The following is a 14,633-nucleotide window of genomic DNA, read 5'->3' on the forward strand; positions in this document are numbered from 1 at the left end:
CAGCTGTAATGAACACACTCTCAAAATCACCTGGACTTGTGTTGTGAAATCTTTCCTGCACAAATTCAAGAACTCACACACTACCAGCCGGCAGGGGCAGACCAGCTTCAGGCATGTCCCCAGTTGATGACAGTTTAAAGACAACGAAAGGCATAGGTCAGATAACTTCAGATTCCTCTGACAGTGGTTCTCAACCTTCCTAATGCTGCGACCCTTTTATACACTTCCTCATGTTATGGTGACCCCCAACCATAAAATTATTTTCGTTGCTACTTCATAACTGTAATTTTGCCACTGTTATGAATCGTCATGTAAATATCTGCTATGCAGGATGTATTTTCACTGTTACAAATTGACCATAATTAAAGCATAGTGATTAATCACAAAAACAATATGTAATTATATATGTGTGTTCTGATGGTCTTAGGCGACCCCTGTGAAAGGGTCGCGACCCACAGGTTGAGAGCCGCTGCTCTAAGACAATACCCAGTCATATTTTTCCTATTGTAAAGTCTTTTATAATTCCCCCCCTAGAACAGAAAAGCCCCTTTTCATAAATATATCACCTCTGCCTTTCATTGCATTCAAATTCCAACTAAAGTGCAAACATATTACCCAGAAATACCAATGACATTATCAGTTCCCATTTTAAACGTGGTTTAAATAATCAGGTCAATGTTAACAGCTATTCTGTGAAATTTTGGCTCGGAAGGCCTTAGAGAAAATCACAGAAAGAAAATTTGCGTAGCATCTATTGTGCGTCAGCAGCTTACTTTTTGGTTTAGTATCTGTATTTTAATATTTGTATTTGAAAAGTACTCAGCCAAAAAGGAGCAATTTTAACCTAAAAGAATGAATCCTTAATGAAATTTAATGTGCCACCTAAAGACCTGAGAGAGGTTTGGAGCAGAGGGCTGTCAGTGGGGCACAGGTTGGGGGAAGAGGTGGGAGGCTGGAGCAAGGGGAAAAGGAGAAGACAAGCTTAAGAGTTTCACTGGTGGGTTTCTCTGGAAGCCAACCAGCTAGAATGATTCTCTCCAAACTCTTACTTTCTCTTCCTCATTCCCTCTTCCTCCTTTCTCCTTGTCCTTTTTCTTTTTAGATCGTCTAGACCTCTCCTTCCCATTTCTTTTCCTTTTTGTTTCAGGTTTCTAAGGTGTGCTTTTCCTCAAATAATCCCCCATCTAAGCTTTTTTCTACTTCTCTGAAAAGCCTTGTTAAGGTAACACTGGTTAGTGTTGACAGAAGTCAGGAAATCGTTTACCCTTGGGGGCTAATCGTTTACCCTTGGAAGGGAGTACAAAGGATTCTGAAGTGCTAGGAATGTTGTTTCTTTTTTTTAAATATATTTTATTGAAGAGGGAGAGGGAGAGAGAATTAGAAACATTGATGAGAGAGAAACATCGATCAGCCGCCTCCTGCACATCTCCTACTGGGGATGTGCCCGCAACCCAGGTGCATGCCCTTGACCGGAATCGAACCTGGGACCCTTCAGTCCGCAGGCGGACACTCTATCCACTGAGCCAAACCGGTTAGGGCAGGAATGTTGTTTCTTAATCCTGCTGTTGGTTACATGGGTATGTTCAGTTTGTGAAAACTGAGCTATGCACTTCTCTGCATGTACATTTCAATGAAAGGCTTAAACTAAAACAAACAAAAGCAAAACAAACGAAAACCCCTCCCTGTTTAAGTTTCATCTGCTTCAGGGAAGTGAGTGGATAATAAAAGGGGGCATAAAGGAGCACAGCAAATGATCTTCATATTTTTGCCCAGAATCATCGACCACTGCCAATTTTCCAAAGTCTCATGATCCAGTTTTGGCTGATTGACAAGGGGTAGTGGCAAGAGGCAGTGGGAATGGAAGTTTGCAGAATGAAACATATTATAAACTTAGATGGACAGAATTTGGTAACCAGTTGAATGTATGGCCCAGTTGGATAGAGGAAAGGGATAAAAGAAGGCAGGCTAAGTTTAAGCCAGGTCATGTGGGGAAAGAAAATGTAAACTATTGGTCAAATCAGGTTTGGGCAATTATGGTGGCAATATATTATGAATGTGTTTAAGAGATTAGGTTAAATATCTAAAAAATGAACAAATTCTTTTGATAAATACTTTTGATAGCAGCTAAGATTGTTTTAACCCCAAGCTCTGCTTAAGAGAAATGTATAAAAACTATGATTGCTAAGGGACTGATTTAAATTACACTTTCATCCTTGGCATAGCTAAATCGTTGAGCATTAGGAAGGGTGGAACTTATAATAAAAGTAAAGCCAGAAAAAAAAAAGTGGCATTTCACTAAAACTAGCAGTGTCTGGGGTATAGGATGTGCTCAGTAGTTGTTCTATTTGAGACTGGGTGGGAGAAGGTGATACTTTAGATTGATTAGGAAAGACCTGAGATACGTGAGCAGAGATCTGAAAGAGGTGGGGAGTAGCCAAGCAGATAGCTGGAGGAAAACTGGTCCAAGCAGAGGGATGAACAAATGCAAAGCTTCTGAAGCAGGGACATGTTTCTAGTGTATTTGAGAAACAGCAATGCCCTAATGGGAATTGAACTGTGACCTCCTGGTTCATAAGTCAGTGCTCAACCACTGACCATGCTGGTCAGGCACAGCATTATTTCTAACTGCCCCAAACTAGAACCCAAATGTTCAAAGGATAAATGATCACAAAAAATACTTACATAATGTTCAAAAGCAAAACCAATCTATTGTATTAAAAGTCAGAATGATGGCCCTAACCGGTTTGGCTCAGTGGATAGAGCGTCGGCCTGCGGACTCAAGGGTCCTAGGTTCGATTCCGGTCAAGGGCATGTACCTTGGTTGCGGGCCCATTCCCAGTGGGGAGTGTGCAGGAGGCAGCTGATCGATGTTTCTCTCTAATCGATGTTTCTAACTCTCCATCCCTCTCCCTTCCTCTGTGTAAAAAATCAATAAAATATGTATTTTTTAAAAAGTCAGAATTTTGGCCCTAACCGGGTGGCTCAGTTGGTTGGAGCATTGTCCCATCAGAATTGGCCCTAACCGGGTGGCTCAGTTGGTTGTAGCATTGTCCCATGCTCCAACACCAAAAAGGTTGAGGGTTCAATCCTAGGCCTCCTCGGGGGACTTCCATGCTGGAGGGCAACCAATTGATATTTCTCTCTCACATGGATGCTTCTCTCTCTCCGTCCCTCCCTCCCTTCCACTCTTTGTAAAAATCAACGGAAAAAAAAAAATCCTAAGGTGAGGATTATAAAAACAAACAAAAAAGAATTATGGGAACAATGCTTTGTCTGAAGTAAAACAACAGGGAAGTATAAACAATCCTAGTAACTACATTTCTTATTGTTCCTTGTCCTGTAATCATTATTAAGAAGGAAGAGTAAGCTAATTATAAGCACAGTTATCCTTTCACATGTTAACTCCGTTGTAGTTACCTGTTACCTACATTTGGAACTTAAGACTTCCAGCTCTTAAATTCAGGTGTCATGAGCAAGTAGATATTAATAGGAAAGAACATACACATTCTCTTCATGGTAAAAATGATATATAGTTGGATAACTTATTTTTATTAGGATGGAGACATTATTTGGACTTTACAACATTGGTTAGTGTTCAGGTTAGCCTTGATGTGCCCTGCCCCGCCAGTCTATATACGTTACAATTATAATATTTGTGTTTCTAATTTTCTACACAGAATGAAACAGAGGTTGGTATCCTAGTGTAAAGGCCTTGTGTGGAAAGTTTTTATTTCTAGCTAAATTAACTGAAGTTGTAAAACTGCACAGAGAGACTAGAGAGCCAATATCTTTATTATACAGAAATGTGAAGGCCATATGCTTTAAATGAGAAGGTGATATGCCGTGGACATTCTGCAGATTAGGGACATCCTCATTTTATTGCGATACAATATAAAAATAAATACGACTAAGAGTTGTGAGAAAGAACTCAACTCAACTTCCATGCCCTCCAATTAAGCTGAAACTTTCCACTGGAAAACCTGGTTTCAATTCATGCCAAATTGTTCAAATGGAAAGAAAAACTAAGGCAGGTAGAGATAACACATGGACTGGTTTTTGAATTTTTAGAGAGCCAGACTAAAGCTCTACTTCACCTCACATTGAGAGTTTGTTTCATGTTACAATTTATTTCTCTAGTTACCTAAGTGATAACTGCAGTGAAAAAAAGAAAGTTGAGCTCGGCAATTTTGGGGGTGTTAAACAGGTTTAGAAAGGAAATGGAAATTATTTCTGATCAGGAAGATTTAATATCAGCTCTGAGCCACCTGTATTAGCCCTTTGGCAGCCTATTTCTCTGTAATGGTCAAGAGGCAGGACCCATTACAAGTACTAGCATAATAAATGCTTGACATAAGCACAATTTGGTCCTCTATTTCCAAATACTGAACTTTATATCAGCATGCTTTTGGAAAAAAAAAAAAAGTGGGGGGGCATGCTTTTGACATCAAACTGACCCTCCACATAGGATTTTTCTTAATAAGCTTCTCTTTGCACTCACTACTATATTGAAAAAACATTTTAGAGATTTGGATAGAAAGATGGTTGTGGATTAAATATAAACAAAATTATTTCCAGAATGTTTAAATATAGATAGAATTTATTAATTTATGCAGAAAGCAAAAAACAGGGAACAAAGAAAACCTGGAGTTTAGATATATTATCTAGATTCAGGATGCTGCTATTCAGCAATTGAAATTTACAACTTTCTCAGTTCAATCACAGCAGAAAGGTTTAAAATTGTCTGGAGGAATCAGGATAGTCATGTGCGAAAGGTGGAAATTCTGATACCACTTCCTTCCCTTAGAAATTGTAATGCTGATTGCATGAAGGAAGTGGTTGAGAGAGAGATATATTTTTTTTCACTTAGATTTCTGTCCAATGATGGAGTAGGGTAATGCTAAGAAAGAGGTTAGAATGTATTTCTGATTATAAGGCTATGAGAATCAGGTAATCAAATTTGGAATATTCCCATTAGGTTAGAACAAGAAAGTGAGAAAATCACTAACAGGAAATAAAATCCCAGAGACTACCTACTCGAAAAACTAGTTTGTTTCCATTGACCCTTATTCAGAGAGGCAGTCATTTCAATAAGCTACATTACCTAGCAGAGCCTGAGAGACAAAGACTGAAAACATGTATTTTAGATAGAAAACAGACTTTAAAAAATGTAATAAATGGTTTGCTCTACATCTCATTCACAATCTGTGGCTGGAGAACAGCAAACACCACTTAGATAATCTTGCTTATCCAAAAGCACACTAGGTTGAAGTAAACTAAGAAATGAGAGAAAATGTTTATTGGGGATGTGTGGGCTCACCCCCAGTTTAGTCACCTCTGGAGTGGAGGTATAAGGAGAAATAAAGTCTGCTTATAAAGGTCAAGGTCTATGGAGAAGCCCTGAAGTTGCTTTCCCCAAATCACAAGTCTGATTCAAGAGAAGGAAAGAAAATGATGAAAAACATCTCATCACACAAAACTCAGTGACAGTGTCTCTGATAGTCACCAGCCCAGCAGGGGAAAAAGGAGAAACCCACCTGCTGGCTCTAGGATTTATTGAAGGCTGCCAACACAGCCCAGATCATCTCTGTGGCACTGTGCTTGGTCCCTTCCACTTCAGGGTCCAGTTCTACTAGGTCCTTGGCTCGATTCATTGCCACATCATACTTGTCATCTGTCAGAGAGGAGAAGACATTTTCTAGTACGTCGGAGGAGTGGGCTAGCACCAGGAGTGCTAGTGTTCGCTTGTCCATACGCTGAGGGTCATTTACCCACCGCTCTAGGACACTATCTTGGATTTTTTTCACTAGTCGCTGTTTCTCTGTTGTGTTGGTCACTGGATGAGTAGTCATATCAAATAGGAGGAAATTCTGCTTCTCCGTGGTTAGAATGCCCTTCTCTACTAGGTTCTTTGCAATTCGCTCTCTTACATTTCTCAGCTGGTATTGTAATTTGAAGGGGTTCCAAGTCTCGCCTATGGGAAAAGAAATGAAAACTTAGAACAACTCTATAAACTAACCAGACCGAACAAGACATCTTTTAGAACATTCCACCCTTTAACAGCAGAATATACATTCTTCTCAAGTACACATGGAGCATTCTCCAGGAGAAACTATAGGCTAGGCCTTAATAAATTTAAAACAGCCTTAATAAATTTAAAAGGACTAAAAATATACAAAGTATGCTATCCAACCACAATGGAATTAAATAAAAAATTATTAACAGAAGGAAATTTGGAAAATTCAAAAATATATGGAAATTAAACAACATGCTTTGAAATAACCAATGGATCAAAGAAGAAATCACAAGGGAAATTTAAAAAATACTCTGAGTTGAATGAAAATGAAAACATATCAAAACTTATGGGCTGCACCTTAAAGCAGTGTCAAGAGGAAAATTTACAATTCCAAGCACTATTCTAGGGATGATGTCAAATCAATAATCTAATCGACCTTAAGAAACTATAAAAAAAAAAGCACTAAACCCAAAGCAAGCAGAAGAAAGGAAATGGTAAAGATTATAGTGGAAATAAACATAGAAAATAAAAACAATAGAGAAAATAAATCAAGAATTGGTTTCTTGAAAAGATAAATAAAACTGACAAGCCTAGACTGACCCAGGGAAAAAGAAGACTCAAATTACTACAATTAGGAATGAAAGAGGAGATACCACTATTGACCTTAAAGAAATAAAGAGGGTAATGAGGGGATACCATAAATAGAGGAAATTCTGACTAGATCAACAACAAGTAAATAGAGTGAATAAGTAACTTTAAAATTTCCCACAAAGAAAAGTGTGGCCAAGACAGCTTTACAGGGAATTCTACCAAATATTTAAATACAATGCCAATTCTTCACAAATCTTTCAAAGAATCAGAAGAGGAGGGAATACTTCCTTAATCTATATGATATTACTCTGATACCAAAACCAGACAAAGACATCACTAGAAAATTACACACCAATATCCCAGGTATAAAGTACTCAACAAAATACTAGCAAAGCAAACTCAGCAACATATAACAAAGACTGCATAACATGATCAGTGAACCATCTGTACCTAATTGAGCCCCTTTAATTTCTGCACTTCTTTTCCTGACCTTAAGAGTAGGATAAAGATAACTAAGTGTAGGACTTCTGAATCATTTTGAGCCATCTTACCGGTGAGTAGCTCTATCCACGTCTGGACAGTTTCTGTGGGTTCAGTGGCTTTGATGTGTTTGAGCGTTTCATCCAGTAAAACGTCACCTGTTGGGCTGTCTGACTTCAGCAGTACCTTTTAGAAAGAAGAAACAAGGGACCCTGGTTCATTCAATTCATTCAAATTAAAATCTTTCAATATACCATATGAACACTATTGGTTAAGTATTATAGAAAATGCAAAGCAGTATAATATACTGTCTCTGTTCTCAAGAAGTTGAAAAATTGCTCTAGCCGGTTTGGCTCAGTGGATAAAGCATCTATCTGCAGACGAAAGGGTCCCAGGTTTGATTTCGGTACCTTGGTTGCAGGCTCCTCTTGGGCCCAGGCCTAGGCCGGGCCCTGGTCAGGGCTCGTGCAGGAAGCAACCAATCGATGTGTCTCTCTCACATCGATATTTCTGCCTTTCCCTCTCTAAAAATCAATGGAAAAATATCCTCGGGTGAGGATTAAAAAAAAAAAAAGTTGAATAATCTAGTATGGGGAGATAGTGAGGAGACAAAAATACATTTGATGAGGGCCCTAGTGACAAATTGGATATAAATGATAATGGAGAAAAGATTCAATAATGATTCTTTGAGTCTGGAAAACCTACTTGCAAAAACAATCAATAAAGGTAGGAAAATCAGGAAAAGAAGCCAGTTTTGGGGAAAAGTTAAGTTTGGTTTTAACTGATATGGGAGAGCCAGTTGAAATGCCTAGCCAATAGATAAATATGTTTCTGGGGCTGACAAAAGGCCTGCCAGAACCGGTTTGGCTCAGTGGATAGAGCGTCGGCCTATGGACTCAAGGGTCCTGGGTTCGATTCCGGTCAAGGGCATGTACCTTGGTTGCGGGCGCATCCCCAGTGGGGGGCGTGCAGGAGGCAGTTGATCAATGTTTCTCTCTCATTGATGTTTCTGGCTCTCTATCCCTCTCCCTTCCTCTCTGTAAAAAATCAATAAAATGTATTAATAATAATAAAAAAAGGATAGGCCTGTCTGGCCAGTATTGCTCGGTGGTGAGTGTCAGCCATGAACCAGGAGGTAGCCGTTCAATTCCCAGTCAGGGTACATACCAGGGCGTGGGCTCAATCCCTAGTAGGGGGCCTGCAGGAGGCAGCTGATCAATGCACCCTAGCTGGTTTTGCTCAGTGGATAGAGCTTTGGCCCTTGGACTGAAGGGTCCCAGGTTCGATTCTGGTCAAGGGCATGTACCTTGGTTGCAGTTCCCCTGCCCTGATTGGGGTGTGTACAGGAGGCAACCAATTGATGTCTCTCTCTCACATCGACGTTTCTCTCTATCTCTCCCTCTCCCTTCCACTCTCTCAATGGAAAAATGTCTTCGGGTGAGGATTAACAATAGAAAAAGAGACATCAATGATGAGAGAGAATCATTGATCAGCTGCCTCCTGCACACCCCACACTGGGGATTGAGCCCACAATCAGGCATGTGCCCTTGACTGGAATTGAACCCGGGACCCTTCAGTCCGCAGGCCAAAGTTCTATCCACTGAGCCAAACTGGCTAGGGCTAAAAACATATTAAAAATTTTTTTTTAAAAAATAAGGTAAGCCTAGAATTTAGTAGTTAGTACATGAAGGTACTACATGAAGCTGTAAAGGTAAACGATATCTTTAAAAGGATATAAGTTACACAAAGGGATACAAACTTGAGACTTAGATGTTAAGGAATGGAGAAGTAAAGGAAATAGGGTACAGCTAGAAAAGTAAGTGAATCTATATATATAAAAGCCTAATATGCAAAGTGTCCCTTCAGGAGTTTGACCAACTGGGAGTTCGATCGCTTGCTATGATGTGCGCTGACCATCAGAGGGAGGTGCGGAATGAAGGAAGGCCCTGGCCGGCAGCTTCAGAGGGAGGCGCAGAATGAAGGAAGGCCCTGGCCGGCAGCTGGCAGCCAAGGAAGGGAGGCCCTGGCCAGAGGCTGCAGCCGCTAGGGACCCTACCTGTGCAGAATTTCGTGCACTGGGCCTCTAGTGTAATATAATAGAGGCCAAGAATTAAGAAAGTTTCAATTAGGAGAAGGTGGTCAAAGTGTCAAATGCCACATAGAGGTTAAAAGAGACAAAGACTGAAAAGAAACAGTGATACATAAGAATGTGGTTTCAGCGCTAAATGCTAAGTATAACAGTGAAAGTGTGAGTAGAAAAAAAAAAGAAGAAAATGGAGGCAGGAGTACGGCTAACATGCTGCATAGGACTTGTAGAAAATGAAAGGCGAGAAATTGAATGATTATCTAAGGATGACCAGAGTTTAGCAAAGACTGCACCTGACCCACATGTTTACATACTCCTATATAATACTCTCTTCCATGTTAGAGCTATAGCTATGGAGGGAGGAATAATCAACAGCACCTTAAGTGTGATTTTCTGCATAGAAAAGAAAGACAAAAGTATGAACTTCTTATTACTCTTTAGACTATTGGACCCTTGGATTTCTCCCTCCGATATAGAATAATTAAACCTATTAGACAATGGGACAACTGAGTCAGTGATATTTACCTTGTCTCACTACTCAAATCTTTCTACTCCTCCAAAATGGACCACTGGCACCTGCCCTTTCATAAACTCAGAGAATGTCACAGAGGATGCTGTACCTTTCTGTCTAGTAGTCGCTTCTTACGCATGGTTGGGGGTTCCAGATAGATACGACCCCGCATGGCCAGCTCTATCAGGATGCCCCCTCGCAGGCCAGATGATATGCAGTCATTCCAGAAAGATGTGTAACCCTAGGAAAAGAGAAGAGAAAGAATGTTCTGAAAGAGATAGGGACTTGCAGCAAGCATCCTGAGAATGGTATACTCTGTTGTGATTTGTTTCAGGTCATATTACATGAACTCAAAGCAAAGTATACAATAAAGGAATCTCTATTTAATTCCCTTAACCTACCCCCTCCCCAGTTATGATTTTCTGTCTGACTTTTTAAGTTCTTTGTGTATTTGGCTATTAGTTAATAATTGGCAAATCAAACTTTAATTTTTGAGAAGAATTTTTAAAATCTGTTTCCATGACACTCCAAATTCAGTGTAGAATACAAATGAATTAAATAGAAAAATTTACAAACCATTTGAGTTTTTTATTCCTCCAAGATATGTATTAATAATACAAGCTATTTTGATGGGTGATATAGTTGAAATCCAGCTCTAACACTGACTAGTTAAGTTCCTTCGGTATGTGACTTCACCTTTCTCAAGTGATTATTTGTATGTCCTCATCTGTAAAATGGGGACACTAATATCTATAAGTTTGCTGTGAGGAATAAATGAAATGTCATATACAAGAAAGAATTTATTACAGGGCCTGGCATATTGTAGGCACTTAAATGTTAGTTTCCCTTCCCTAGGTGGTATAGAGGATACAAAGACATGTACGAAATAGCCACTGTCTTAAGGAACTGAAAATCTAGCTGGAAAGACCATGCAAATTTCAGCAAAGTTCTGTGTTAATACAAAATTTAAATAAAAGCTCGTTGTAAAAGCAGAAGAGAGAGGCATAAATGACTGTTGTAAGTTTGGTTTAGATGATAGTTATTCAAATTATATAAGTCACTTTTAGGCTAGAGTAGTCAGGAACTTTCATGGGACCTGAGCAGTGGTTTGAAGAAAAGGTTGAATTTGGCAGAGAGGGAGGGTTTTCCTCCAAATTCCACCTATTCTTCAAGAGGGCATTTTAACTAAAGTGTCAAGGAAGGAGGTCTCAAATATGTTTAGAAGTCAAACTCAAGGATTTAAAGAGAAATAATGAGATCAAGTTGGTTGGGGCCAGACGGTTGAAAAGCCTTGATGCTTTGAACTTTTTTATTGAAAGGCAGTATTGAATCCTGAAGGTTCTGAGCAAGGAATTATGATGAATGCAAGGAACACCCATCAGAGCTGTTCAACACTCTTTAGCTATCTTTGGTTATGGCAATACCTCTCACTGGAGAGAAGCTGGGTGAGATGTTGGCAGGGACAGTTTATTATGGCTTTAAAGCAACCCCAAAACTAATTACTAGGAATAGCAGTAAATAATTTTTTTATTAAACTTAAAAAAAATTTTCTTCAGTATTGCTTTGGAAATTAAATACTCCACTTTTCTTTAGGAACATTATCCTTGACATTTTAACATGCAGCACAACAATTTAAAATTAATACAAGATCAGATTTATTTTTTAAATGAGTCAATATAGTAACCACTGTCCTAGTTGAGCAATATTTTATCTTTTTTTAACCTCACAAATTAGACATTATTAGCAGCATCATTACTTTATACAGGTAGCACTTGTTTAGATTTACTCAGATGCTTACCAATTTCCTTGCTCACCATTCCTTCTTGCATCTCAGACCTCCTTTCTGGTACCATTTTCCTTCTTCCTAAAGTAGAATTTCCTTAAGTGAAAGTCTGTTGGAGGCAAACTATTTTGTTTATCTGAAATGTCTGTATTTTACCATCATTCTTGAAAGACAGTTTCTCTGGACATAAAATTCTAACTTGATAGTTTTCTCTATCGCATTAAAGATATGTCTTCCTCTTCTAGCTTCCATTGTGCAAGTGAGAGCTATCATTTTCATTGCTTGTGGTTTCTTTGCGGTTGATCTGCCTTTTTCTTTGGTCCTTTAAGACCTTCTCTCTTGATGTTTTGCAGTTTGATTACAACATGACTGTGCATTTACTTATCTTATGTGGGATAGGCTTCTTATATCTGTAGGTTCATTTCTTAGTTCTTAAAAATTCTCAGTTCTTATCTCTAAGAATTTTGGCTTTCCTCTATTTTCTTTATATTTTTCTTCTGAGACTATCATTTTTCTTATCCTAGCTCCCCATGTCTTTTAACCTCTCTCTCTCTCTCTCTCTCTCTCTCTCTCTTTTAATATATTTTTATTGATTTCAGAGAGGAAGGGAGAGGGATAGAGAGATAGAAACATCAATGATGAGAGAGAATCATTGATTGGCTGCCTCCTGCACACCCCCTACTGGGGATGGAGCCCACAACCTGGGCATGTGCCCTTCACTGCAATCGAACCCAGGACCTTTCAATCCACAGGCCGACGCTCTACTGAGCCAAACCAGCTGGGGCTTAACCTCTCTTTTTATATTTTCCATTTTCTCTGTCTCCATACTACTTTCTGAAGAGTCATTTCATATCTAGCCTGCAATTTATTCTTGCCACTTGTATTTAATATGTTAAACTAACCCTGAGATTTTGGTTTCAACTATTCTTCATTTCTAAAACTCTATATAGTTATTTTTTACATTTGCCTGGTCATTTGTGATCATTTCTTTTTGTTGTACCTTTGATTCTTTTATTTCTTCAATAAATGTCACATATATTTTATTATCTGATCTGAAGTCCTTGAATGACCTATTATTTGTTATTTCTCCTGATTCCTTCTCATGGGTATTTGATTATTTGTATGACTGATGATATTTGATTAAGAGGTCCATATTTATTTTTTTGTGAGTCTGAAAGATTGTGGAGACCTAAGTTGAGGATGTCTTCCTCCAGAGAGGAAGATCTGCATTTGCTTCTGCTAACAGTTGGGCATGGGAGGTTTGAGGGAGTGCCCCACAGCTGGGACCACAGCTACGTTTAGCTTCCCGCTTTTATCTTAACACCAAGATTCATTTCTGACCACCAAACTCCTGAACCTCTGAACTGATTCGGCAATTTTCCCAGGGCAAATTAGTTTATTGCTGACCTCTAGGATTTAAATTTTTTTGGGGGGGTAGTGGAGGGCTCTGAAGATTCCCTTTACTTTCTATTACATGTTTGAAATTAAGTTTACTCAAGACTTCATATCTGACCCCTATACTGACAGAGGTAGGGTTTTCCAATTCCATTATTCCCCTAGCCAGGGTGATCTTTAAGCTCAAATCTAATTATATAACTCCCTTCCCCTCTGCTTAAAAATCTTTCAAATACTCCTCTCAGTCAAGTCCAAACTCCTTGGTATAGTAAAACCTCACTATAATGGACTAATTCAGGCAAGGGGTGTCCCTTAACGTTGAAAGTACATTATTAATAAAGCAGGTTTTCTGAATGCCTATGTTAAAAAATTGACAAATTAGTTTACTTGTTTTCACTTATGTACACACATTTGGTTAATTAAGTATGTATGAAAAATTTAGTTTCACAGAGAAGTTTTCTATATGTATTCCAGTAATTTTAAATTTATACTGAATAGGTCTAGCAAACATGTGCATTTGCCAGACACCGTGGGTAAATAAATGCACGGGGCTGGGAGGAGGCTCAGTGCACGTGGGAACACTGGCCGGCTCCTTAAATCTGCTGCAGAAAGTCACGCCACTAGATCACAGAACCAATTAGCCTTGCAATGTAGTGTGATCACATGCTAGTCATTCAACATACACTGTTTACGAGCAGTGACTCTTGGGTTTAAATATGTAGACTATAGTTGTAGATATGTAATCTTTATTTATGTCAACAAAATTACTACAGTGTTTTTTCCAACATATGGCCTATTCACTGAAGTTTGTTAAAAGTTATAGCGAATTAATAACAAAAAATAACCTGTTAGTGATAAGCAAATCTTGGCTAAAAGCATTTTAAAATTAACAGGGTGGTACTTTTCACAGGACATACAGATCCAAGTTTTCTCCATTAAATCCAAAGTCTGTTAAATCAAGGTCCACAAAATCTAGGGTTTACTGTATAGCACTCCAACCAGGAGGCTATTTCCTATTCTCTTTCTGGCTTCTTTCCCCTAGAACACTATGCTCTAGCTTCCCAAAACTATTTTAAGTACTCTTAATGCATCATTTTTGCCTATTGGCCTTTGCACACACAAAGTTGTTTTTTTAAAAAAATATATTTTTATTGATTTCAGAGAGGAAGGGAGAGGGGAAGAGAAAAAGAAACATCAATGATAGAGAATCATGGATCAACTGCCTCCTGCACGCCCCCTACTAAGGATAGAGCGCGCAACCTGGGCATGTGTCCTTGATCGGAATTGAACCTAGGACCCCTCTGTCCACAGGCTGACACTCTATCCACTGAGCCAAACCAGCTAGGGCATAAAGTTTTTTTTTAAAAAATATTTTTATTGACGAGAGAGAGAGAGAGAGAGAGAGGGAGAGAGAGAGAGAGAGAGAGAGAGAGATAGAAACCTCAATGAAGAGAGAGAGTCATTGATTGGCTGCCACCTGCACGCCCCACAGTGAGGATCGAGCCCGCAACCTGGGTATGTGCAACCTGAGCATGTGCACTGACCAGGAATGGAACCATGACCTCCTGGTTCATAGGTTAACGCCCAACCACTGAGCCACGCTGGCTAGGCCACACACAAAGTTCTGTCTAGAACAGCAGTTCTCAACTTGTGGGTCACGACCCCTTTGGGGGTCGAACGACCCTTTGGGGGTCGAACGACCCTTTCACAGGGGGTGCCTAAGGCCATCGGAAAACACATATATAATTACATATTGTTTTTGTGATTAATCACT

The 14,633-nt window shown here is 39.2% G+C and overlaps 1 protein-coding gene across 5 annotated transcripts in view; it reads right to left on the reverse strand.

The window, feature by feature from the left end:
* Positions 1 to 3,517: 3,517 nt before the first annotated feature.
* Positions 3,518 to 14,633, reverse strand: part of GOLPH3L (golgi phosphoprotein 3 like) — a 22,041-nt gene continuing 10,925 nt past the window's right edge. For 3 of the 5 annotated variants that reach the window (XM_006755645.2, XM_006755644.2, XM_015558731.1), the window contains 3 exons: positions 9,791 to 9,922; positions 7,156 to 7,270; positions 3,518 to 5,971 (listed from right to left, as the gene is read on the reverse strand). In XM_006755645.2, coding sequence (XP_006755708.1) covers positions 5,544 to 5,971; positions 7,156 to 7,270; positions 9,791 to 9,922 — 675 coding nt within the window. In that variant the 3' untranslated portion in view covers positions 3,518 to 5,543. The remainder of the gene's footprint in view (positions 5,972 to 7,155; positions 7,271 to 9,790; positions 9,923 to 14,633) is intronic. The other 2 variants (XM_006755647.2, XM_006755646.2) reach the window with 1 other exon arrangement.

Source organism: Myotis davidii, unplaced genomic scaffold (assembly GCF_000327345.1).
Source record: "Myotis davidii unplaced genomic scaffold, ASM32734v1 scaffold653, whole genome shotgun sequence".
Taxonomy (NCBI): domain Eukaryota; kingdom Metazoa; phylum Chordata; class Mammalia; order Chiroptera; family Vespertilionidae; genus Myotis; species Myotis davidii.